We start from the raw sequence: 26,127 nt of genomic DNA on the forward strand, positions 1-26,127 counted from the left end.
AAATGCTGAGTGTGTTCTTCCTTTTTGGTTTTCTGACTCCAAATCTTTGCACATTTTGTTGTAATATTTGGCTTTATCTTCTTGAGCTGATCTTTGAAATATTCTGTTCAGCTCTTGGACTGCCTCATTTCTTCCATTTTCTTTAGCATATCTATACTGGAGAGCATTACTAGTAGCAATAGCCAAAAGATAGAAACAACTTAAATATCCATCAACAAATGAATGGATAAACAAAATATGATAGATACATATATTGGAATGTTACTCAATCAATAGGAATAATGAACTGTTAATGCATGCTATATGGAGCTCTGGTAGTGTAGTGGTTATGAATTGGGCTGTGAACCATAAGGTCAGCAGTTCGAAACTACCAGCTGTTCTGCGGGAGAAAGAAGTGGCGTTCTGCTCACGTAAAGATTTACAGCCTCGGAAACCCTGTACAGGGTCACTATTAGTCGGAACCGACTCCACAGCACATAACAACAACAACAACAATGCAAGCTATACAGTATAACTAGAACTAGAAAACATTTTGCTGAGTGAATAAGCCAATCACAAAAGAACAAATATTGTATCACCTCACTTACATAAAAAGACAAGGGCAAATGTATAGACAAGAAAGTTTATTAATGGTTTCCAGGGGCAAGGGGTATAAGAAAAGGATGTAGGGTTTAAGTTAATGGAAACATTTCAATGAATAAGAGTAGGGTTACACAGCCAATTATTGTAACTGCTGTCAATAAGTTCTACACCTATTTTAAAAAGCTGGATTGGTAAAATTTGCATGGTAGATATATTCACAACTAGGAAAAACACAATAAAAACAGTAGCCACTGACCTGCTTAAGTTGTTGTTTTTCTGCTGTCAAATTGGTTCCAACTCATAGTGACCTGGTAAAGGGTTTTTAATGCCATAAATCTTTACAGGAACAGTAAGCCTCATCTTCCTCCAGAAGAATGACTGGTGGATTTAAACTGCTGACCTAGCAGTTAACAGCCCAACGTGTGACCCTCTATGTCACCAGGGCCTGCTTATAGACCATCAAAAACCTAAACAAATTTGGTTCCTTGATTTGGGAATTTAAGATCATGTTTTCATGGGACATCTCTGTTAAATGGCCTAATAATGTGTTTAGTGCTTTGGTTCTACCTCCTAGTTCACTGCCTAGTGCCTGGGATCTTAAAAGCTTATAAGCAGTCCTCCAAAGCTTAACAATTATTCTCTTCCTGGAGCAACAGAAGGAGAGTCAGGAACTGGAGGAGGATGTGGAATGTGTGACTAACTATCTCCATGAACAACTGCCTCCTTTGCCATGAGACCAAAACTGTATGGTGTCCAACTACCATTCCTGAATATTTTAATAAAAGATTCTACAGAAGAATCCTGATCAAAAGTGGGGAAATGCAGAACAGAATTTAATATTCTTCTAGACTCCAGACTTTGGAGCCCTGGAGGCTAGTTGAATCCCTGAAAGTTTTGCCCTGAGATTATCTTCAAACCTTAAACCAAAACTATCCCTTGAAGTCTTTTTTAAAACCAAAGAAAGCTCAACTTAGCTAATAAAAAATGTTTGCTTTAAGCATTATGATCTTTTAAGATCTATATGGGATCAAAGTGACAACAGCAACTTGAAATATGAGACAGTAACCCTAAGGGCAGTGAGTTTATGTTAATATGAGAATAACTTAAAATAGGAGGGTGAGAATGTTTGCACACTTGAAAATCAATGCCACTGAATTATGCATGTAGGAATGGTTTAGCTGATGAATATTTTGCTGTGTATATTTTCCAAAAAAACCTTTCCACATGCACACACAAAACCCATAGCCATTGACTCTACTTCAATTCATAGTGACCCTACAGAAAAGGAAAGAAGTACCCCATAGGATTTCCAATGTTTTAAATCTATACAGAAGCAACAACAAAATGAAATAAAATATTCTGAATGTCTGATAAAGACATTTCCTTAATGTCTGACAAAGACATTTAGAATATCAAATAATTTTCTGTGATTTGATATTGGACAAACAGCTAATTATTATGGGTGTTAATATTACTGGTGTTATTAAATGAAGTACAGCTTATGTCTTGTCTTTTCCACTGACTTATGCCCATGCTAGTTTCTTTCTCTGAGCTCTTGCATGATCTGAATCACAAATTTCACACACTGCCATAGGTATTGGACAATACTTGTTGATCATTAATTTTGAGAAGTGGCATGCTGGCTCAATTTTTTTTATTATTATTTTTTATTTAGAGATTCAGACATATTATAGTTCCTAGAAACCAGAAAGTATGAAACAGAGTAAGACATCTTCCTGCTTGCTAATCCTCCAGAGTTCTATTTGCTTCTTTCTTATAAGATTGCAGTCTCTCTTTTCTATTTTGCCCATTAGAAGATGACAAGAAGAAAGAAAAACAGCCAAATAGTATCAGTGCAAGCTAAAGTGGGACATTCCCCTGGGCCCCAGCTAATGAAATTCAAGGACTTTAGCAAGGAGAAAGGCAGCTGCAATCCAAATGTTTTAAAAGGATCTTATAGGACTCTAGGGCCATAAACTAGAAGGTACCATTGATTTTGGCTATGTTTCTCTCTCTCTCTGTTGAAATGAAACCTTATTAATTCTGAAAAGCAGTACTGTCCATGGATTCCAGATATGGCAAGATCTTAACCACAAACCTTTTGAAAGAGACAGTAAAATGAAATTCATTAAATAGTCTAAAGTGCTCCCAAATACAGTTGCAACACAGCATCTATTCAACATTCTAGGGCTGATACATTTGCACCTAAAAAGAAAAACAAAACAAAACAAAAACTATCTCTTTTCCACTTGTGCATGTCAATAGGTCAATACACTGCATTATTCCTTCTAATTTTTCACTCCCCTCCCTGTAAGAGAATGTAACATTTATACTCATCACCAAGTGACTTGAAGTGTCAACCTATGAGGAGAAATACTGCAGCTTCCCATTAACTGTGGGTTTGACCACAGGACTTCATTATTCCAAAAGAATGTGCACAGAAATGGCATACTATTTCCAAGTAGAAGCTTAAGCAGTCATCGTATGTATGATTGTATCATCTTCTACTTTCCCCTGTTACAAGACCAAGACCCTAGGTCCCAGGATGGAGAAGAGAGCAGCAGAGCTGCAAATGACCCAAAATTCACATGTAGCATGAGCCAATAAATGTTGTTATTAAGTGCCATCAAATTGATTCTGGCTCATAGTGACCTGTATAGGATTTTCCAAGGAGTACCTAGTGAGTTTGAACCATCAACCTTAAGGTTCAAACCAACATTGCAGTCCAGTGCTTTATCCTACAGTGCTATACCGGGAGCAAATAAATAAACATATATTATGGTATTGCATAAAATTTAGTTTTTGTTTTTTAGTGCTGTCAAGTTGGTTTCAACTTATAGTGACCCTGTATAGGGTTTCTGAGGAGCCAGCTGGTGGGTTGAGAAGGGCCAACCTTGTGGTTTGTAGCCCAGTGCTGATCCGACAGCATCACACCAGGACTACCTGGTACCAGAGTATAACTCAGAGAAAGCTGACTCATCATCTCTGAACCAGGTCTACAGTAGGCAAAGTGCTTTAGTTAGAAAGCTAGGTGAGACCATGTCAGGATCAACAAATTCTCTCTTTATACTGGACTGCTAAGAAATGACAATAAATAAGGAGCTCTGGTAGCGTAGTGGTTACGAATTGGGCTGCTAACCTCAAGGTCGGCAGTTCAAAACCACCAGCTGTTCCGCGGGAGAAAGATGAGGCGTTCTGCTCCCGTAAAGATTTACAGCCTCGGAAACCCTGTGCAGGGTCACTATGAGACTGAACCGACTCCACGGTACTTAACAACAATTATAAATTCTAGTGTTCTGTGGCCCAGGCCCACATTTTCATTGATTGCCTTATATATCCAACTCATTCGTCTGACTCAGAGATCCAGACTATACCCTGTGACTCAGGATTTTTAGGTTATGGAGAATTACAAATGGCTTTCAGTTTACATTCATCAGATTGAACCACTTCCTGGATATAAACTACTCATAGAAACCACATGGCTTTTGTAGATCTATTTCCTGTAAAGAAAGCTAAAACTAACTGGGTTGAAAAATAACAGTTTATCTGAAATTTTAAGTGTGAGATACAGGGTTCGGTAAATAGTATGATTCAAGATCTAAAGCATGTTCAGAATTTTGTATTTGCTATGTACCCAGATTTGGTTTTATAACAATTTCTAAAATGCATTTAATATTAACTCAAAGCAAACCAAATGTGTTGGCATATTTGCAACCAAATGTAGTGCAATCAAAAGCTGAACATAGAAGTTTACCATATGGTTGTATTTAACATGTGGTTTCCTGTGAAGTGAGCGTCAGACAAATTTCTCCTTAGCTAAGTACAGAGGAGCTTTAGGTTAATCTAGGTGAGCAGAGGACATAAAATGAGAATAAGGGGTAAGAGCCATACAAGGGACTACAATTATTTATTTTTGGCATTATCCTGTGTGCTTCATAAGTCAAACATTTAAAGTGTCTCATGAAACAGTGGCCCTCTAACATCATTGTAAGTGGGTTAAATGTATTCTTTATCTGATTTCTTTGCTACTCTGCTTCGCTGAAATTAGGGACACTTGTCTTGTTTTATGAAGAAATGCTAAGTCCAGTAGGTTGGTTTCTTTTTTCCTCTCTTTTTCTCCCTACTGTCACTGTCATCATCATCTTGTTAATTTTAGTGATCCCTCACTATGTGAAGCAGGCACTGTGCTAAGAAGAGTTTAGTTTTCAAATATTTCCCTTTCTGTTCAGAGCACAAGGTAATCTCTAGCCCAGTCTACAGGCTCCAGGGGGACCTAGCCCCTGCCTAACTCTTGTTCCTCTTTTCCTTTCCTATTCATATTAGGAGATTTCCATTACAGTGGTATGTTTTTAATTCTTTGAGGGCGTCAAAGTTTTGGTTTTTTTCTCCCAACTCATGTGCCAGGATCATGTTGGTTCCTCCACTGAAAATTCTTCTCTTAGCTCTTTGTTAAGAGAGTACATAACACCTATATGTTTTGATAAATATCTACAGGATGAAAAACAAATGAACCATCTCTCAGTCCTTCTTAGAAGAGTAATATTATTTACAGATGAAGGAGCCCTAGGGGTGATGTAGGATGAACACGGGACTGTTAGGCACAAGATTAGCAATTCAAACCCACCAGTCACTCTTCAGGAGAAAACGAAGCTGTCTGCTCCTGTAAAGATTTACAATCTTGAAAACCATGTATAGGGTCACTATGAGTTGGAAAGAACTCAACGTCAATAGATTTGGGTTGGTTTGAGTCTTTATAGATGAGGACACTGAGACTTAGAGATGTTATGCATTTTACTATCATAGATAGTTGAAATCCTTCCACACCAATATTGTTTTTATTTGTTTCACAGAAGCAGTGTTTGAATTGCAATGCCCAGCACTTATTCTACAGCAGTTTCTATTGCTCTTCATTAATATTTGTTCCATATCCTCCTAGTCTCACTAATTTTTGCACTCTGTCACACTTGTCCCGTTGGATTCATGATTTCTACATGAGCAACTCCTTTATTTACAGCAAGGGTTTACCCTATATAATCTCTAGTAACTCTAAAACCAGATGACTTTTAGCATCTCAGTCTTTTTCTTGGTTTATATTACTGCAACATAAAGAATTATTTACTTCATTTGAGTAATGGCATATTTTCTGCCACTTGTTTGTCAGTTTGTCATACTGTCGTAGCTTGTGCGTTGCTGTGATTCCTTTTCTACACCAGCAGGGTCACCATTGAGAGACAGGTTTCAGCAGAGTTCCAAGACTAAGAGAGTCTAGGAAGAAGGAGAGGCAGACCACTTCTGAAAACTTTGTGAATAGCAGCAGACCATTGGCTGATATAGTGCCATAACATGAGCCCACAGGTTGAAAGGCACTCAGAATACAACTGGGGAATAGTGGTCTCCTCAGAGTAGAGTTGACCTTGATGATGTGGAGGGAGCAAAAACTTTTGAAACTTGCATTAGCTGATGGGGTACAACACAAAATGAGAAGAAAATGCTGCAAACATTCATTACTAATCAAAATGTAGAATGTATGAAATATGAATCTAGGAAAATTGGAAGTTGAAAAAATGAAGTAGAATGCATAAAAAGTGATATGCTAGGCATTGGTAAGTTGAAATATACTAGTCTTAGCTGTTTTGAATTTGAAAATCATATGATTTACTATGTTGGGAATGACAAATTAAAGAGAAACAGCATAGGATCATCATCAAAAATACCATTTCAAGGCCCTTTGAAGTACAGTGCTATCTGTGATAGGATAATATCCATACACAAAGAAGACCAGTCAATATGACTATAATTATTCAAATGTATACACCAACGACTAAAGCCAGTGATAAAGAAATTGAAGAATTATACCAATTTACCAAGTCTGAAATTTATCAAATGTGCAATCAAGATGCATTGATAATTACTGATAATTGGATTATAAAAGTTGGAACCAAAGGGGAAGGATCAGCAGTTGGAAAATATGGCCTTGTTGATAGAAATGATACTGCAGATCACATGATACAATTTTGCAAGACAAACAACTTAATTGCAAATCCTTTTTTTTAATAACATACATGGCAACTGTACAAGTGAATCTTGCCAAATGGAACACACAGGAATCAAATTGACTACATCTGGGGAAATAGATGATGGAGAAGATCAATATCATCCTCTAAAAACAGCCTGGGGTCGACTGTGGAAGAGACCATCAGTTGTTCCTATGCAAGTTCAGGCTGAAGCTGAAGAAAATTAAATCAAGTCCACAAGAGTCAAAATATAACTGTGAGTATATATCACCTAAATTTAGAGGTGCTATGTATCAAGAACAAATTTGATGTACTTAAAACTAAATATTAAGGGGAATGGAAGAACAAGGCAGATAGAAGAACAGTTAAGCAGGTTTGCAGAAGTAAATAATGATGTATGTACAACCTTGGAACAACAGGGCTCTGCAATACAGGCATGGTTGGAATGGGCAAAAACGGGGAAATAATGTTAAGATGCTTGGCTGTCTTCTGAATCTTGGGTTCCCTTGCGTACCATTATAAAATAGAGGGGGAAAGAAATAAATAGCAAGAAACATCACCATAGAAAGTTTGTAAGTCCATCTTCTGCCTATAACTAATTGGAATACTAAAATGAGACTTCCTGAGGAGCCTCTGCATTGCATAAGGTCATAGGTGGAATCCTGAACCCCATCCAGAATCTTCTGAGGTGGGAAATTTCCACTTGAAAGGACAAGCAGACCAGCCTGGAGAGGCTGGAAGAACAGAAGATACTTCTTGAAAGAAAGACTGACAGGGAAAATACAAAACAATAACGGCAGTCCAACTGACTACTACAAGAACAAGTAAGTTGCCCACCTAGGAGACATCAAGGGGAGTGGTCAGGTATCCTCAGTGCAAACCCCCTTCCAAGACTAAGTCTCAATGGGAATACACGAGCAGACACAAGCTTTGACTGGTGATCACATTGGTCACTGATAAGGGGAAGTGAGGAAAAACAGCAATGAAGCTGCGAGCTAAGTCCAACCACATTCAATAGATTCCTGTGAATCTGGGTGGAGATCTGGTTGGCCAACAGTTTGGCAAGATCTGGGGATGCCTGGGCCCAGAGTCAGTGACATAGCCACAGAGGACTAGAGTGAAGAGTGAAGCATCCAGCTGATAAGAAGAGAGGACATATGCACGAGAACACCCACAACTGCAGATAATACCCACTTAACCTGGCTTCAATGGCTGGATATCAGAATTCAACTAGAAGGAGAAAGAAGAGGGAAAAGAGTAATCTGATACAATTTCAGGAGCTTGACTTACATCTATGGATGCAGTAGCTCAAAAGAGGGAACAAATCTTTACAGCAAGGATCATTCCTACCCCCTCAATGCACAGGGTAGACAGGGATGGGCAACTTGGACATTGGCTCCCCAAAATAGGGGGTCTACAAGGGCAAGAAATGACTGGCTTACAGAATCTCCTATGAGTAGTATCCAATCTGTCTGTGTGGGACTGATGAAAGGAGATGGGGATAGCACTCATGTGGCATAACAGTGAATAATTACTATCAGGAGTGAGTGACTGTGAGGGTTGGAAATGTAAAGGTAGACATTTTGTAGCAACACAAGGGGAGTGATTGACTCTGCAGTCCAGGAGTGGAGGTCCCTACCCAGAGAAGCAATGATGCCAGAGATAGAGGCAGAGATGATGACGTGGAGAGAAGGAGCAGTTGGGGAATCTAGACCCAGAAAGGGAGAGGGCCTGTGTGCTGACAACTGATGGACAGGCTTGCGGGGTATACCCTCTGGTTGGTTGATGATGCATGGAGGGGATTGTAACCATGCAATATAATGATATATGATAAGTTGAATGTAAAGCTAATGTTCTCCAATGTAAACTATCACATAATTCACAATAAAAATTTTTTAAAAACAACAACTAAATATTGAAGACCAGAGGAGTTGTGAGATATTGTGGCACAGTATTTCATAAAGAACCCTATACATGAAGAAAGCAAAAGGTCATTAAAAAGAAAAGAAAAGGCCAAAATAAATGTCAGAATAGACTCTGAAAGTTGCTCTCGAAGTTTCTAAAGAAGCTACAGTGACTGGAAGAATTGAGGAAGTCAAAGAGCTGAACAGAAAATTTCAAAAGGCAGCTTGAAAAGACAAAGTAAAGTATTATAATGAAATGAATAAGACCTAGAATTAGAAAACCAAAAGAGAACATGTTCAACATTTCTAAAACTGAAAAAACAGATTTAAAAAATCAAGACTTTTGTTGCAACAGTGAAGAATTCTATGGGCAAAATATTGAATGATGCAGAAAGCATGAAAAGAAGAAAGAAGGAATACACTGAGTCACAGTAGTAAAGAGAATTGGTTGGTGTTCGACTATTTCAAAAGGTACCATATTATCAAGATGGTATTGAAGGAAGTCCACATTGTACTGAAGGCAGTGGCAAAAAACAATAACCAAAACAAGTATCCAGGAATTGATGGAATACAAATTGAAATCTTTCAACAAATTGATGCAGAGCTAGAGGTACTCACTTATCTGTGCCAAGAAATACAGAAGTTAACCAATTGGAAGGGATTCACATATGTACTCACTCCAAAGATAGGTGAACCTAACAGAATGTGGAAATCATCTAACAATATCATTAATATCATAAGGCAGTAAAATTTTACTGAAGATATTTCAAAAACGATTGCAACAGTACATCAGCAGGTTGTTGTTGTTGTTAAGTGCCGTCTAGACGGTTCCGACTCATAGTGACCCTGAACAGGGTTTCCAAGGCTGTAAATCTTTACAGGAGCAGAAAGCCTCATCTTTCTCCTGCAGAGCAGCTAGTAGTTTCAAACTGCTGACCTTGCGGTTTGCAACCCGATTCGTAACCACTATGCTACAGCAGGTAGTTGCCAGAAATTCAACCCAGATTCAGAAGAAAATTTGAAACAAGGGATATCAATGCTGACATCAGATTGATTTGGGCTGATAGCAGAGAATACCAGAAAGATGTTTAATTGTGTTTTACTGACTATGCAAAGGCAATCAACTATGTGGATCATAACAAACTATGAAAACATTGCAAAGAATGGGAATTTCAGAACAGTTCATTGTGCTCATGTGGAACCTGTACCAAAGACCAAGAGGCAGTCACTGAAGTAAAACACGGGAATACTGAATGGTTGAAAATCAGGAAAGTTGTGCACCAGGGTTGTATCCTTTCACCATATTTATTCAACCTGTACATTGAGCAAATAATCTGAGAAACTGGATTATATGAAGAACAGGGCATCAGGATTGGAGAAAGACTCAACAACCTATGATATGCAGATGACACAACCTTGCTTGCAGGAAACAAAGAGGATCAAAGACTATAGCCTTTAGCGTGCATTACAACTCAACTAAAAAAAAAAAAAATTTTCTCACAACTAGACCAATAAATAACATCATGGCAAATAGGAAAAGATTGTAGTTGTTGAAGATTTCATTTTACTTGGATCCACAATAACACTCATGGATGTAAGGGTCAAAAGGCAATTCTGTTGGAACCAACTTGATGGCACTTAACTACATCAAAACACAAATTGAACATTATGAAATGAAGGAGACAAGGCAATTATTTAACCTTGAAATTTGCAAGCTAGGATATGAAGTTAAGTCCCTTGGTCTCATTATTAAATACCTCTCAGGTGTATGAGAACAAACTTGCAGTCTTAATTTTTTGAATCTTATTTGTGACTATTGCGGACCCTCTATCCTTTTTAGTGAACAACAACAACAAAGATTGGCTATAAAAGTAACTTGGTCAGTCCAATTAGCTTTAATTATTTTTGCTTAGCCCACTCTATCCACTCCCATAGAGCTACTGAGCCCTGGTGTAGCATTGTCTATAAAGCACTGGACTGTTAACGTTCAAACCCAGCAGCAGTTCCTAGGAAACTACAGGTTCAGTGGCACTTAGAGCTTCTGAGGAAAGTCATACTTTGTGTCAATACAAATTCTAGTATCTCACCTGAAGGTACATACTTCTCTGCAGCTTACTTGGCCCTGGTCCTCCCCATTCCACAACTAACTTAGCAATTGTGTGCCCACCTTTTAAGCATACTACCATTTTGTTGGGTTTGTTTATATCACATCTAGACGTTCCCACAATGAGTTTTGTAAGAAATACAGAATTGCTTCAATTCTCAAATTCTGAGTTGGCTGGTAAAAGTTTGATTTAATAATCTTATGGCCAGCTTCCTGGAAACAATGTCCCCATATTTTAAGGTCTCATGGCTCAATTATGATTTCTAGAAACCATTTGTAGAAGACTCCATAAACAAAACCTCTTCATTTCTAAATTCTGTTTTTAAAAGTTACGTTATGATTGTGTGTAGAAGTTGTTCATTTAAAGGAATAAATGTCTATTAAATGACAACAACAAAAAGGCAGTTCCGCTACGTAAAACCTCCTTAAAGTGTCACAGATCAAAGTTGTAACTTTGAGGACTAGGGTGAGCCTGACCCAAACCATGGTACTTTCAATCGCCTCATATGCATGTGGAAGCTGGACAAGGAATAAGGAAGATCAGAGAAGAAGTTAGGGGGTCACCAAAGAATACTGCATATGTCATGTACTACCAGAAGAATAAACAACTCTGTTTTTGAAGAACAGCTGGATTGCTCCTTTGAAGCAATTACGGTGAGGCTTCATCGTTTGTTCTTTGGACATATGGTCAGGAAGGGCCAATTCCCAGAGAAGTGGAGGGGGTCCATAAAAAAAGAGGAAGATCTTCCGTGAGATGGATTGACACAGAAGCAACAATAAAGGGCTCAAACATAACAGCAGTGGTGAAGATGGTGCTGTGTTTCATTGTGCTATACATAGGTGGCTATGAGATGGAACCAACTAGAGGGCACCTAACAACTATGGCAAATTTGATCACTTTATTAAAAAGCACTAGGATGGCTCAACACTTAACTGTGTTGACAACAACAAAGCTAAGAAATTAACCATTTATAATTTCTGCCAAAATTCAACATAATTAAGGATACAATCTGTTGAAGAGCTCCCCAATTTTCCTTCTTAGTACCATCTCCAGGAAACTATTTCTTTGAACTAAAATTCATTTTTAAATATACTGAACTGAAAAACAATACTATACTATTCAATCTACTCCGATGTATTTGCTTAGCTACAGCAACACTGCAGGAGCTCTGGTAGCGTAGTGGTTACGAATCGGGCTGCGAACCTTACGGTCAGCGGTTCGAAACTACCAGCTGCTCCGCGGGAGAAAGATGAGGCTTTCTACTCCCGTAAAGATTTACACCCTCGGAAACCCTGTACAGGGTCGCTATGGGTCGGACCCGACTCAACGGCACTTAACAACAACAACAATTCTTTCTCTGAGGAGCTCTGGTAGCCTAGTGATTATGCATAGGGATGCTAATCTCAAGGTCAGTAGTTCTGCAGAGAAAGATAAGGTTTTCTGCTCCTGTAAAGATTTACAACCTTGGAAATCCTACACAGGGTCGCTGTGAGTGAGAACCAACTCCATGGCACACCACCACCACCACCATTCTTTCAATGCCTAACAAATAACAACAAGAGTGTCTTTGTGAATTTGGATTCATCTAAAGACATGCCAGAGCTCTGGGAGTGCAGTGTAGGAATAGTTGGGAGTGGTGGGGGTTGGAAGTTGAGGAGAAGGGGAGATAGGAAAGGAAAAGAGTTCAGAGCAAGGTAGAGTTTCAGTGTTTCTGCTTTGCTGCATTCTACCGCCTTGCCCCTTTTTGTTCGTAAAATGAAGATATTGCCTGGGAATAGAGAAGATTCCTGGTGTGGCTCTGTAGGATAAGCATTCAATCATAAGGTTAGTTTGAACAGTAAGTCTGGCAGGTCAAACTCACCAGCCTACACAGGGTCACTATGAGTGGGAACTGACTAACCAACAGAGTCTGTCACATCTCACAGGTTTTAATACATAGGATTTTCTGTTTGTTATTTTCAATGTCATTTTTTACTTCTTTCTTAGTCGTATATTAAGGAGACAGTTTCTAGAGTTCTGCGTAGCTGGGTATTTTGTAATTTTTTAATTTATATAATAATTTTAGTTGTAAAATGTTATAAAGAGATACAATTTTTACTTTGCTGTGGAGTTGATTTTGACTCATAGTGACCCTGTACAGTGTTTCTGAGGAGCTGCTAATGGATTTAAACTACCAATCTTGTGGTTAGCAGTCCAGTGCTATCCTATAGCTCCACACCAGGAATTTCGTTGTTGTTAAGTGCCGACAAGTCAGTTCTGACTCATAGCAACCCTGTATAGGATTTCCAAGGAGCAACCAGTGAGTTTGAACTACTGACCTTGTAGATCAAACCAACCTTGGGGTCTAGTACATTATCCTACAGTACCACACTAGGACTCGGGAACTGCAATTTGTTGTTGTGAAATGCCATAGAGTTGGTTCCAACTCATAACGACCCTGTATAGGGTTTCCAAGGAGCAATTGGTGAGCTTGAACCACTGACCTTATGGTTAAAACCAACCTTGCAGTCCAGCATATTAACTCACAGAGCTACACCAGGACTCCAGGACCTGTGGTGGAGACCTAAAATGGTTTTGAGGAAGATGTTCTTTTTAAAAGGTAGAAAACAAACAAAAAATACATGACATAGCAAAGTTGAAAACTATAATACAGGTAGGATGAAGTAAGTTACTCTGAATTTTGCTTCTGAAATCTAAAGAGACCTAAAATTTGATTGATTCCTTATTCAATGGCATATAAAAAACAAATGCATTCTGTAGATTTCAGAAGCTAAATACAGAATAACTTACTTCATCCTACCTGTATTATAGTTTTCAACTTTGCTATGTCATGTATTTTTGTTTGTTTCCTACTTTTAAGAAAGAACATCTTCTTCAGAAGCCATTTTGTTTCCAATGAAGGCTCTTCTCCCTCCACTTCCTCCTAGTCTTGGGGTGTGGGAGGGTAGATGATTCCAAGTTAATCAAGAAGAATTGTGGGGTGAACCATTCTACTCATTTCCCTCCATGTCACACCTCCCGGTCTGACCTTAATGTCCCATCAGCTTCTGAAATTATTATTCTGTCTATTATTGCATCCCCTGGGATTAAAAATTAAACTTTCATTACTACCTTATGTGTCCTTCACTTAGAATTCTGATGACTTAAATCACTTATGAAATATTAATGAGAGGAGCTGCTTTTTATTCTGGAATGATGCTTCAGTCACATTCATTGAACTATTTCAGACCATCTGAAAGCGCTCCTAGACAAAAATAGATGAATTCATAGTTGAGCTGTTCTTGCTAGACTCATACTTTGCTACTACTCACATCATATTATCCATGAGCAATGTGTGTATTTAGAGAGAGAGAGATACATTAAAAAGTTAATACATAAATGTATGCTTCTACCTTTAAAAGCATATATATACTACACTGAATGTGGGCAGCACTGTCTTTATCTTTTGTTGATAAATTCTATTCTCCAATGTTTATGAAGCTCTCATCCTGAGCAAAAAGTAAATCTTTCAAAACCACACTACAAATGAAAGAGATTCACAGGTAATAGTATCTTGTTTTTGTTAGGTGCTACCGAGGCTGTACCGACTCATAGCTATCCTATGCACAACAGAACAAAGCACTGCCCAGTCCTGCGCAAACCTCAACATCATTGCTATGTTTGACCCCATTACTGCTACCACTGTGCCAATCCATCTTGTTGGGGGTCTTCCTCTTTTTCTCCTACCTTCCACTTTACCAAACATAATATCCTTTTCTAGGGACTGGTCCCTCCTGATAATATGTCTGAAGTCTAAACATCTTGATTTCTAAGGAGCACTCTGGCTGTACTTCTCCCAGCACAAGTTGGTTTGTTCTTCTGGCTGTCCATGGTACTTTTAATATTCTCCTCCAACACCATAACTCAAACTCATCAATTATTCTATGGTCTTCCTTTTTTATCCATTGTACAACTTTCACATGCACACGAGGTTACTAAAAATACCATGGCTTCAGCCAGGCACACCTTAGTCCTCAAACTGAAATCTTTGCTATTCAACACTTTAAAGAGGTCTTGTGCAGCAGATTGACTTAATGGAATATATTTGGTTTCATGAGTGCTGCTTCCATAAGTGTTGGTTAATCCGAGAAAAATGAAGTCTTCAGCAACTTCAATCTTTTCTCTACTTATCTTGATGTTGTTTATTGGTCCAGCAGTAAGGATTTTTGTTTTCTTTACATTGAGGTTTAACCCATACCAAAGGCTGTGGTCTTTGTTCATCATCAGTAAGTTTTTTAAGTCCTCTTTGCTTTCAGCAAACAAGGTTGTATCATCTGTATATTGCAGTTTGTTAGTGAATTCTCCTCCAATCCTGATGCCATGGTTTTCTTCATAGAATCCACTTTATCAGATTATGTGCTCAGCATACAGATTGAATAAGTATGGTGAAAGAATAGAACCCTGGCACACACCTTTCCTGATTTTAAACCATTCAGTGTACCCTGACTGTTCAAACAACTGCTTCTTGGTCTATATACAGGTAACTCATGAGCACAAATAAATTTTCCAGAATACTTATTCTCCACAATGTAGTCCATAGCTTGCTATAATCCACACAATCAAAAGCTTTTGTATAGTCAATAAAGTGCAGTAAACATCTCTTTGGTATTCTATGCTTTCAGCCAAGATCTGTCAGACATCAGCAATGATGTCCCTTGTTCCACTTCCTCTTCTGAATCTGGCTTGAACCTCTGAAAGTTCTCTGTCATTGTATGATTGCAGCTATTTTTTTCACTATCTTTTGCAAAATTTTACTTGCATACAATATTAATGACATTGTCCAATGATTTCCACATTCCATTGAGTCACCTCTCTTTAGAATGGGCACAAATACAGATCTCTTTCAGTCAGTTGGCCAGGTACTTGTCTCCAGTGCTGCATCAGTTTGTTGAAAGTTTTCAACTTGTTTCCCGTCAGTTCTCGATGCCTTGATCTTTATCAATGCCTTCAAGGCTTCTTGGACTTCTTCCTTCGGTATCATTGATTCTTGATTATATGCTACCTCTTGAAATGGCTGGACATCAAACATTTCTTTTTGCTACAGTAACTCTGTGTATTCCTTCCGTTTCTGATGCTTTCTGCACCATTCAATATTTTGTTCAATATTGCATATTGAGGCATGAATTGTTTTCTTCAGTTCTCTCGGCTTGAGAAATGCTGAACGTGTTCTTCCCCTTTGGTTTTCTAACTTCAGGTCTTTGAACATTTCATTATAATATTTGTCCTTGTCTTCTCAAGCTGCTTTTTGAAATTTTCTATTCAGGTCTTTTACCTCCTAATTGTTTCCATTTGCTTTAGCACCTCTACGCTGCAGAGCAAGTTTCTGAGTCTCTTCTGTCATCCATGTTGGTCTTTTCCTTCTTTCTTATCTTCTTAATGACCTTTTGCTTTTTCCCTGCATGATGTTCTTCTGGTCTTCAGTCTTTCGTGTCTAATGCACCCAATCTGTTCGTGAAAAAGATCTCTAAATTTAGGTGGGATATACTCAAGATCATATTTTGGCTCTCGCTGACTTGTTTTAATTTTCTTCAATTTCAGCCTGAACTTGCATATGAGCAACTGATGGGCTGTTCCACAGTCTGGCCATGGCCTTGTTTTGGCTGATGATATGGAGCTTTTCCACCATCTCTTTCCACAGATGTAGTTAATTTGATTCTGCGTATTCCATCTGGTGACATCTATGTGTATAGTCTTCTTTTGTTTTTTAAAAAAGGTGTTTGTAGTGAATAAGTCATTGGTTTTGCAAAATTCTATCATGCAATCTCCAGCATCATTTCTATCATCAAGACCATATTTTCCAACTGCTGATATTTCTTCTTTGTTTCCAATCTTTGCATTCCAATCGCCAGTAATTATCAATACATCTTGGTTGAATGTTTGTTCAATTTCAGACCAAAGAAGTTGGCTAAATTCTTAAAATTTCATCATCACTGGCTTTAGTGCTTGGTGCATAAATTAGAATAATATTGGTATTAACTAGGCTTTTCAGGAGCACAAAACCTCATCATTCTTCCATGGAGTTGCTGGTGGATTTTAATTGATGACCTAACAGTTTAACTCACTAAGCCACCATGGCTCCTCAACAGTGTTTTAGTATTGATGTAAAACATATGTTCCCATGGTAATAAAGAGTCTGGAACCACATAATGAGAAAATCTAAGTTTCTTAAGAGTCCATTTATAGAAAATGTCTGGTCATCATTCTCCGACATCTTTCCAAAGTCACTTCTTTGCTTTTTATTCTGTTTCAAATGTTAGATTTTCTTGGCTTAAGTTAGTTGATAATGTCATCGCCCCTTCAAACTACCAAGATATCTGCAATATCATCTTTCATTTTCTTTCTATTCCTTAAGCATTTCACTTTTAGATATAGTTTTTTAAAATGTAATCACCATTTTGGGAAGCAAACTACTGAATCAGAATATTGCCATTTGAATTTAGTACCTGGATCACTTTCTCCTACCATCACTATACTATCAAGAGTAGTAAAAATATCCCAAAACAAAATAAAAGTATTTGTTCACAAATACTCCCAGTAGAGAAAGAAGATTTTAAGAAAATGGCTTTAATCTAACTTAATATAAGTCTGTCAAGACTTCCATGTAGGTAATTCATAGTCATTCTCCAAAAATAACTAGAATTTTGACCATTGTGAGCCTCAAGTTCTTCATCTGTAAAATTAAACAGTTAAGTCAGATGACTTCTAAAGTCCTTGTTGATGCTGAAACTCTACAAATCAATTGGATGTCTTCCTTTAGGATGCTCAAATACTCAAATAATTATGCATTGTCTGTTCCTCTGAATCAGAGATTTCTGTTAATTTCTCCATCAACTACTCTTGAGTAAAACTTTGCCAAGAGCTGGTGCATATGTGTGCACAACAGAAAGTAAAGACCACCTCAACAAACATGATATCCTTCTCCAGTGACTGGTCCCTCCGACAATATGTCCAAAGTATGAGAGACAAAGTTTAGCCATCCAAAACAGATCTATTGGTTCTTTGGGCAGTCCATGGCACTTTTAGTATTCTCCTCCAACACCACAAATTCAAAGGCATCAATTCTTCTACGATCTTCCTTATTCACTGTCCAGCTTTCGCATCCATATGAGATTACTGAAAATACCATGGCTTGGGTCAGGCGCACCTTAGTCCTCAAGGTGACATCTTTGCTCTTCAACACTTTAAAAAGTTCCTGTGCAGCAGATTTGCCTAATGCAATACGTTGTCTGATCTCTTGATCTCTTGACTGCTGCTTCTGTGAATGTTGATAGTTGATCCAAGAAGAATGAAGTCCTTGGCAACTTACACGGTCAGCATTTCTCAAGCTGAGGGAACTGAAAAAAAAATTCAAGCCTCGACTTTCATTATTGAAAGATTCTCTGTGCAAATTATTGAAAGATGCAGAATGCATCAAGAAAAGATGGAAGGAATACACAGAGTCATTGTACCATAAGGAAATGGTTAATGTTCAACAATTTCAAGAGGTACCATATAATCAAGAGCCAGTGATACTCAGGGAGGAAGTCCAAAGTGCATTGAAGGAATCGGCAAAGAACAAAGCACCACGAATTGATGGAATAAAAATTGAATATATATATATATACACACACACACACACACACACATATAGTCCCAGGGTGGCGTTGTGGGTTAATGCGCTGGACTGCAAAGTCAGTTTGAACTGCAAGGCCAGAGGCTCAAGTTCACCAGTTGCTCCTCAGAAACCCTATACAGGGTTGCTATGGGTTCAAACTGACTCAACCGCACTTAACAACAACAGTATATATATATATATATATATATACACACACATATATATATATATATATATATATATATATGTGTGTATATATATATATATATATATATATATATATATATATATATATATAGTCTTTATTAAGTCTAGATATTTTGTTCAAATTCTGTTTCTGCTCTTGGTGTAAAGATAGGAAGAGAACAGGAGGTTATCTAGGCTTTTCCTAGAACAATAAATTGGGCTACCTTACCTGGAGTTCTGATGTGGTACAGTAGGATAAGCACTGAACCACAAGATGCATTTGAATGACAAGGTCAGTAATTCAAATCTACCAGCTACTCCTTGAAAACCCTAGTTGCTATAAGTCGCACTGACTCAACGACACTTAATAATAACAACAATCTTGCATGACTCAAAGGGGAATGCAGTGGCTCTGTAGAATAAACACAGGACTTGTGACCCACATGGTCAGTGGTTCAAGTTCACCAGTCACTCAACAAGAGAAAGATGAGGCTTTTTGCTCCTGCAAAGATTTATAACCTTGGAAAACCTATTCAGGGTTGCTAAGAGTTGATACTGACTTGACGACATGAGTGAACAAAACTGTCCATGCCCGAGTTTATATAATATGACGGTGCCCAACAAAAAGATGTTTTGTTTTTGCCACTCGACATTTAAATTTGTGGATTGACTAATAATTAAGCAAAAAAATGCTAAGCCAGGAAAACAGAAAGCTGAATGTTTTTTTAAATGCTTTATTTCAACCATTGTTGTGTTATTGTTAAGTGCCATAGACTCTGTTCCAACTCATAGTGATCCTATATAGGTTTCCAAGGAGTGGCTGGTGGGTTTGAACTACCAACCTTGGGGTTAGTAGCCTGGTGCTTATCCTATAGCACCATATCAGGACTACATTTTAACCAGTTGTTGTTGTTGCTGTTAAGAGCCATCAAGTTGGTTCCGATTAAACACACTTAAATTGAAAGACAGTAAATCAGCCTAATGAAGGAAAATACTTAATTCAAAAATAAAACTTTCAGTCAGTGCTTTCACATTGCTCTGCCAACAACCAGCGGAGTCAGCTAGATAAATTATACAACTTCTCTGGATCCCCCTTTCAGGTAATCTTGTTCTGGATCATCTCTGAGATATTTGGTCCTATTAGTTTCACTCATTTACATGCACTTCGGCTTTCAGGGCTCATTTCTATGTAGTTAATATACTATCTGTAATTCTGCATTATTATAGGTTTCTATTCTCAGCTTTCATTTTTTTGTCCCTTATGAGTCTTCTGTTTTACCATCAATAAAATGATCAGTTTTAGGCAAATTCTTTTTCGATTCCATCAGAATCACCAGGAGAGCCTGTGAAGAGACATATGCTGTGTCCACTTCAAAAGGTCTGAGAGGGGAGATAATTTGCATTTTGAACAATATCCCTGGTGATCTGGATGCTACTGGTCCAACAACCATTTGAGAAACATTGCTCTACAGAATATGAAAATGTTAACAAGCATCATCTAAGAACAAATGAGTAGTGAAAGTTACCTCAACATAACTTGGAGAACAGCCAGTCTGGCCTCCCAGTTCCACATGGGTAACGTTGATTTGTATTTGTTCTCCAGGAGGTTGTTCAATTATGTAGATGCACTGACTGCTGTGAGTCAAGGGTCCTTGCAAGTCAGATAACAGGAGCTCACCCTCTGGGTCCTCATACCTTCCTCCACAAGGAAGATCCGCTAGGAGGAGAAAGAAGAGGTCACAAGGGTGGCCATTCCTCTGACTTGCAGCAATGGTTTCAATTTTAAAAACTGTACACGCACATACACATGTATTCATATACCTTGTACAAGCTTATGCCTCTAGTCATAGGATTTTCAGCTCGACATGTTTGTGAGATATATATGATGTACCTAGGGAAATCGATGTAGACATGTATGCTTAACTTCCAATCTATGGTTCTCTTTTATAGATTGCCTTTTACATGTATTTATGCTCTGCTTCATTCCAAAAGATTTAAGACAGTTTATATAAGATATATAATAAAACAAAATAAAATATAACTAGATTAAGGAAAAATAAATACAAAATAGCAAGATGTAGTGAGGGGGAAATTGATATGCACAGTCAACAAGGACTATACAAACTACAAAAGGTCAGCTGTGGATTCAGCCTGAAGGCAAAGTAATGAAAAGAATCCATGAAAAGATGCTCATTATTACTTTCTCTGGTACTGAAACATAAGAAATGGCTTTCTGTGAATTGTTATCAAGAACACAGTGATGGAAGTCATAAACAGAATCTTCTACAGCCCTAAAATCGAAAACACAGTGAGTTTCATTTGCTTTTTAAAGGGCATCAGTGCAAGCTGATGGCACACTAGCGAATAAGGTTTCATTGGAAAGGAAACTGAATGACAGGTCAGTGTGATCCTGGAAAATAGGTTCTGGGCAGATGGACTTGATACAGGAATAAGATATAAAGTATCTCAAATAGACTGCATTTCCGCCATGCCAGAAACATTTCTCACAACAAAACATGAAAGAGCAGCTAGGAAACCCATGATGTGCACAATTTAATTTAGGTACTTAACACATCTCTAAGGAGCTCTGGCAGCATAGTGATTAGGAATCGGACTGTGAACCTTAAGATTAGCAGTTCAAAACTACCAGCTGTTCTGCGGGAGAAAGATGAGGCTTTCTGCTCCCGTAAAGATTTACAGCCTCGGAAACCCTGTACAGGGTCACTATGAGTCGGCTCCGATTTCACGACACGTAACCACCACCACCAACACATCTCTATCATAAATCACACCTGTGATTAACAACATGGGAAAGATAAAGAAAAGAACTTGTTGACCACAGACAACTGAGGATAACCATTACTTAATCTACTAGGGTGAGTCAAAAATTATCCACATTCGGTTACATGAAAATGTTCACTACCATGACTGATGACAAAAATTGAGAATGCACATGAAATGATTCTATCAAATAGATGACTAACAGTGGATTATGTGGCAAATCATTTGCAAACCAGCCATGGTGCTGTCTATAAAATAATCCATGATAGACTTGGGTTTCCAAAAGGTTGTGCAAGATGAAACACTTGAAACAACTCATAGAAGAGCATAAGCAGGAGCATTTGGACATCTACAAACAAAATTTGGAACCATACTAGAAGGAGAGTAACATTTTCTTTAAATAAAACTGTTACTGGTGGTGAGATATGGATTCTCCACTAGAAGCCTGAGAGTAAATGGCAGGGGATGGAATGGATCAATCACCAACAAAGTAAAAGTTCATAACTCAACCATCCGTTGGAAAATGGATGCTGACAATTTTCTGGGATTCATAAGGGCCAGTATTGAAACACTATTAGAAAAATGGTTCAGCAATCAATAGTGCTTGTTACAGTGAGATACTCAATGAAGAGCTGAAGCCTAAATTTCAGATTAAACACAGAGGATTGCTATCCACGGGCATTACAATGCAAATCAACATACCCTGCCCACACTGTTGATCTTGTAAAAAGTTCATTTTGAGGTGTTAAAGCATCTTCCCCATAGTCCCAATCAAGCTCCATTGGACTTTCACCTGTTTTGGGGCCCTGAAAACAGCCCTTCAAGGACAAAGTTTCACCTCTGATGAAGATCTGAAGACAGCGGTGCATTCATGGCTCATGACTCAGCCTAAAACATTTTTTAATAAGGGATTACAAAAGCGTGTTTGACAGATGGACAAAGTGTATTGAAAAACAAGGAGATGATATTGAAAAATGATGTATTTGTCTTTTCTAAAAGTTGATTAAAATAAATTCTACGGTTAGAGTGCAGACAATTTGTGACTCAGACTTGTATTTCATTAATTTTGTGATACATCTATTATGGATATATTATTTATAAAGACATACCATTAATCTAAGAAAATAAGTTCAAGATCAATTAAACTATACAACAGCTATAAGCATAACACTGTTCTTCAAATTCATACTTAGTTCTCAATTAGCAGGTTACTTACAAGGTGATGTTAAATAGGTGATGTAGAAGCCTTTATCATTAATCTGGCTATCAGAATGGAAATGAATTCTGGCAAAAGGACCTGTAGTCTGGAGTGGTGGGACAGAAAGAGTGGTGCAGAATTTTCTAAGAACAGGATCCTTAAACAAAGGACCATCTCGAATCTAAAACAAAAGAAAGTATCATTAAGCTCAAAGTGGCCAGATTTCAACAAACCAGATCTTTGTTAACCTTAAAACAACACATCATTTAAAAGTGAGTTATTATCAAGTATTTATCTAACACCTCTCTTGGGATAAGGTTAGGTTTAGTTGTTGTTAAGTCGAGTCAATTCTGACTCACAGTGACCCTGTATAGGGTTTCCAAGGAGTGGCAGTTAGCCGGCTAATGTTGACACCACAGCATCACACCAGGAGTACAGGTTTGGGTTTAGTAAAGGAAAATCTCCTTCTCCCATCATCCCTCATGCTTTATCTTCTTTTTGAATTTCAGTTCTGGAACTGGATGCATGTGTTCTTTGGATTCTTCTGGTAGTGTTACTGGTTTCACTTAATGTTTTCTAGATTTTTTTCCCCTAAGTGTTTATTTTGAAATTTTAAACTTGAAGTGGTGGCACACTGATCAAGCATTTGGCTGCCTACCAAAATGTCAGTGGTTTGAACCCACCAGAGACTCCCGGAGAGAAAATTACTTTTATAGTAATTAAGGATTATAATAATGATGACTTTATCCTAGAACTCCTTTTTAATTATTGATTTCTCTCTATTCTCTCTGTAATTCTGTTGTATATGCAAATTCTGTGTCACTTAGAATGGCAAGGAGTCAATGAACTAAGCAATATTTCAAGCCATTTTTGTCTACCCAAACTGCTTTTCTATTCTTAACAAGTTCCTTGAAATATCGTAGTTTGAAATATGAGAGACATAGTTCAACGTTTCTCTGCATTTCCTTGTCAGAGTGATTGATGATTTTTATTATATGTGTATCCTGGAATTAATATGTAGGAATGAATGAATGCCTTTAATTTTTATTTGATGGACTTTGTTGAAAATTCATTTCCAGATCAGAAAATGCACTTTAATATTCACATTTAAGAGATTATTTTACTGGAACTTTTCAGGAAAAGGCAGTTTTTCCTGGCATCCCCAAAGGTTACAAATCTATTGTTACAACTGCTAAATTATTAATGACTTCAACTTGCGGAGACCCATGTTTGACCGCCTCACCCTTCCATCCTTTATGAATAATTCCCTAGCACTCCATTCTTCTCTAATGGACTCTGAAAGGCATATTATGCTTTTATCACTCCTTGAAAGGCGTACTGAGACTGATGGTGGCAAAGAATACAGGAACAATGCAAGAACACAATCTTCTCAATGAGATTTTCAAACTAGAAATGGAAAGCAACATTTCTGAGGCACTGATAAGAAGATGGCATTTGACAATAATAGGCTTTTGTCCTCCTCCAAGTTTTTATCATTTACTAATATTAGGTGAGAAGAGTACAGGCTTAGTACACTCTTTTCAAGAATTATCGATGTTACAGCAGGATTCACCATTTATCAACCCATTTTGGTACATTCACCGTTAGCTGATTTTCATCATGGAAAATCATGCTCAACCTGTGACACTCTGTCAGTTTACCAGGGACAACTGAAGATTTGAATCTGCACTGGAGAAGATGGCTAGTGATTTGTATCCATTTCATTAATTCTGCAATTACCATGTTACGGACAAAGCTTCCAAGAAGTAATCTGGAGAGATAAGACAGTCTATTTCCCAGATTAAAAAAGAATCCAGAAGAAGTAACAAGCTGTCAAAATTAAGAACAGTCTGTGACTATGGATAAATTGTTAACAAGTGCTACCATTAAAACAAAATAGATTAGCTAACTCTTTTTAACAAATTGCATCGTCTATGTTGTTGTTGTTATGTGTCATGGAGTCGGTTCTGATTCACAGCGACTCTGTACAGGGTTTCCAAGGCTGTAAATCATTACGGGAGCAGAAAGCTTCATCTTTCTCCTGAAGAACAGCTGGTAGTTTCAAACTACTGACCCTGAGGTTAGCAGCCCAATTCGTAACCACTATGCTACCAGAGCTATGTTGTTGTTGTTATGTGCCATGGAATCGATTCTTATAGTGACCCTGCACAGGGTTCCAAGGCTGTAAATCTTTATGGGTGCAAAAAGCCTCATCTTTCTCCCGCGACACAGCTGGTAGTTTCAAACTGCTGACTTTGTGGTTCACATTCTGATTCATAACTAGTATGCTACCAGAACTCCTTCGGCACCACCAAACCACAGCCCTCTGATGGTTGTGTTTTATCTAAATACAATTGACTACCTCAAGATAATCTTTGCTGCAATCATCATGGTTCTCCAGGCTCAAGGTTCCAAAAGTAAACGTTATCAGGAGGCCAGGACTGCTCATAATTTTCCATACACAATCTCTTCCAGAGGGATAGTTTCCGGGATATCCCGGAGATGTAATTGAACCATAAGCACCAGTCATTATTCCGCCACACTCTAAAAGAGGAAGAAGAAATGACATTATTATTATTGTTTTGACAAGATAAAATTCATTCAGAATTTTTTATAATCCTTGCTGCAAGAAACCGAGTTTCATTTAAATAACTATGAGGCATACTGGATAACTTCATTAATTAAATAAAACTTCCAATTTCCCAGTTTTACAAAATCATAAACCTTAAAGTATGAACAGGTAATAAACAAACACATCACTTATGCATTAAGCTCCTCAGTTATAAAACACCATATGGTAGTGTGATTTCAAATCTATTACTAGACTGAAAAATAAATACCTATTGCAATCCAGGCAATTTCAACACATGCTGACCTTGTGTGTTGTAGATTAAGACTGTGAGCTACAGGGTTTTCGTGGTTGTGAAGCATGAATACGATTGCCCAATCTTTCCTTTGGGTGGATTCAAACAGTCAAACTGTCAGTAACTGAGCACTTAATCATTTGCATCACTCAGGGACTCCGAGGGATGAAGTGTGGGATTGTGTATTTAATTTTTTCATATTCAGAGGGATTCATTTCTCTACATTAACTATACGAATTCTAGAACCTCTATCAGCACTTATCCTTTCTCAATAAACCGTTTAAATTTAGACATTGAAATAGTGAAGTTCTACATAATTTCTGTTTGAGAAGGTTTCTTAATACTACCACAGGAGGGTGTTTCAAAAAGTTGTGGATAGGAGAACAAACAAGATGGCGGATTGGGTGGACGTATAGCAGAGAGCTCCGCCAACAACAACACAGAATAGCCGAACAAGCTGGCTCAGGGGATGGTCTCAGAACTCTGAACCACATATAAAGGAATATTTAGAAGGTTGGAAAGCTTACAGCTGAGGGAATTTGTGGCAGAAGCAAGAAACCTATTGCTTTCTAGTCCGGGACGCTCAGCTACTCCAGGAGCCGCCATCTTGGGTGAGACCACGTGGGGGAAAGATCCGAGCGGCCACAGACGCCTGGCAGAACCTCAGAGATAAAGGTGTGGACATTCTTCTCTTTTGGTAGCTGTTCATTGGTCCCTCACTGTCTGCGCACCTCCATTCTGGTGACTAAAGGGGTGCCTGAGCTAGTGGGCACCACAGCCCCACCCTCGGAGGGTTCTACTACACATGCGCACAGATCTCCTCGAAATTTAAAGAGACAGTTTCCAATTAAAACCAAACG

At 38.0% G+C, this 26,127-nt stretch overlaps 1 protein-coding gene across 1 annotated transcript in view; it reads right to left on the reverse strand.

Annotated features, from left to right (window-relative positions):
* The window catches only part of CUBN (cubilin (intrinsic factor-cobalamin receptor)), a 384,343-nt gene that overhangs the window by 308,126 nt on the left and 50,090 nt on the right, over positions 1-26,127 (reverse strand). The window contains exons 15-17 of the mRNA XM_006872611.1: positions 24,766-24,947; positions 22,422-22,584; positions 19,951-20,141 (exon numbers count right to left, since the gene is read on the reverse strand). Coding sequence (XP_006872673.1) covers positions 19,951-20,141; positions 22,422-22,584; positions 24,766-24,947 — 536 coding nt within the window. The remainder of the gene's footprint in view (positions 1-19,950; positions 20,142-22,421; positions 22,585-24,765; positions 24,948-26,127) is intronic.

The sequence above is a fragment of the Chrysochloris asiatica genome, unplaced genomic scaffold (assembly GCF_000296735.1).
Source record: "Chrysochloris asiatica unplaced genomic scaffold, ChrAsi1.0 scaffold00206, whole genome shotgun sequence".
Taxonomy (NCBI): Eukaryota; Metazoa; Chordata; class Mammalia; order Afrosoricida; family Chrysochloridae; genus Chrysochloris; species Chrysochloris asiatica.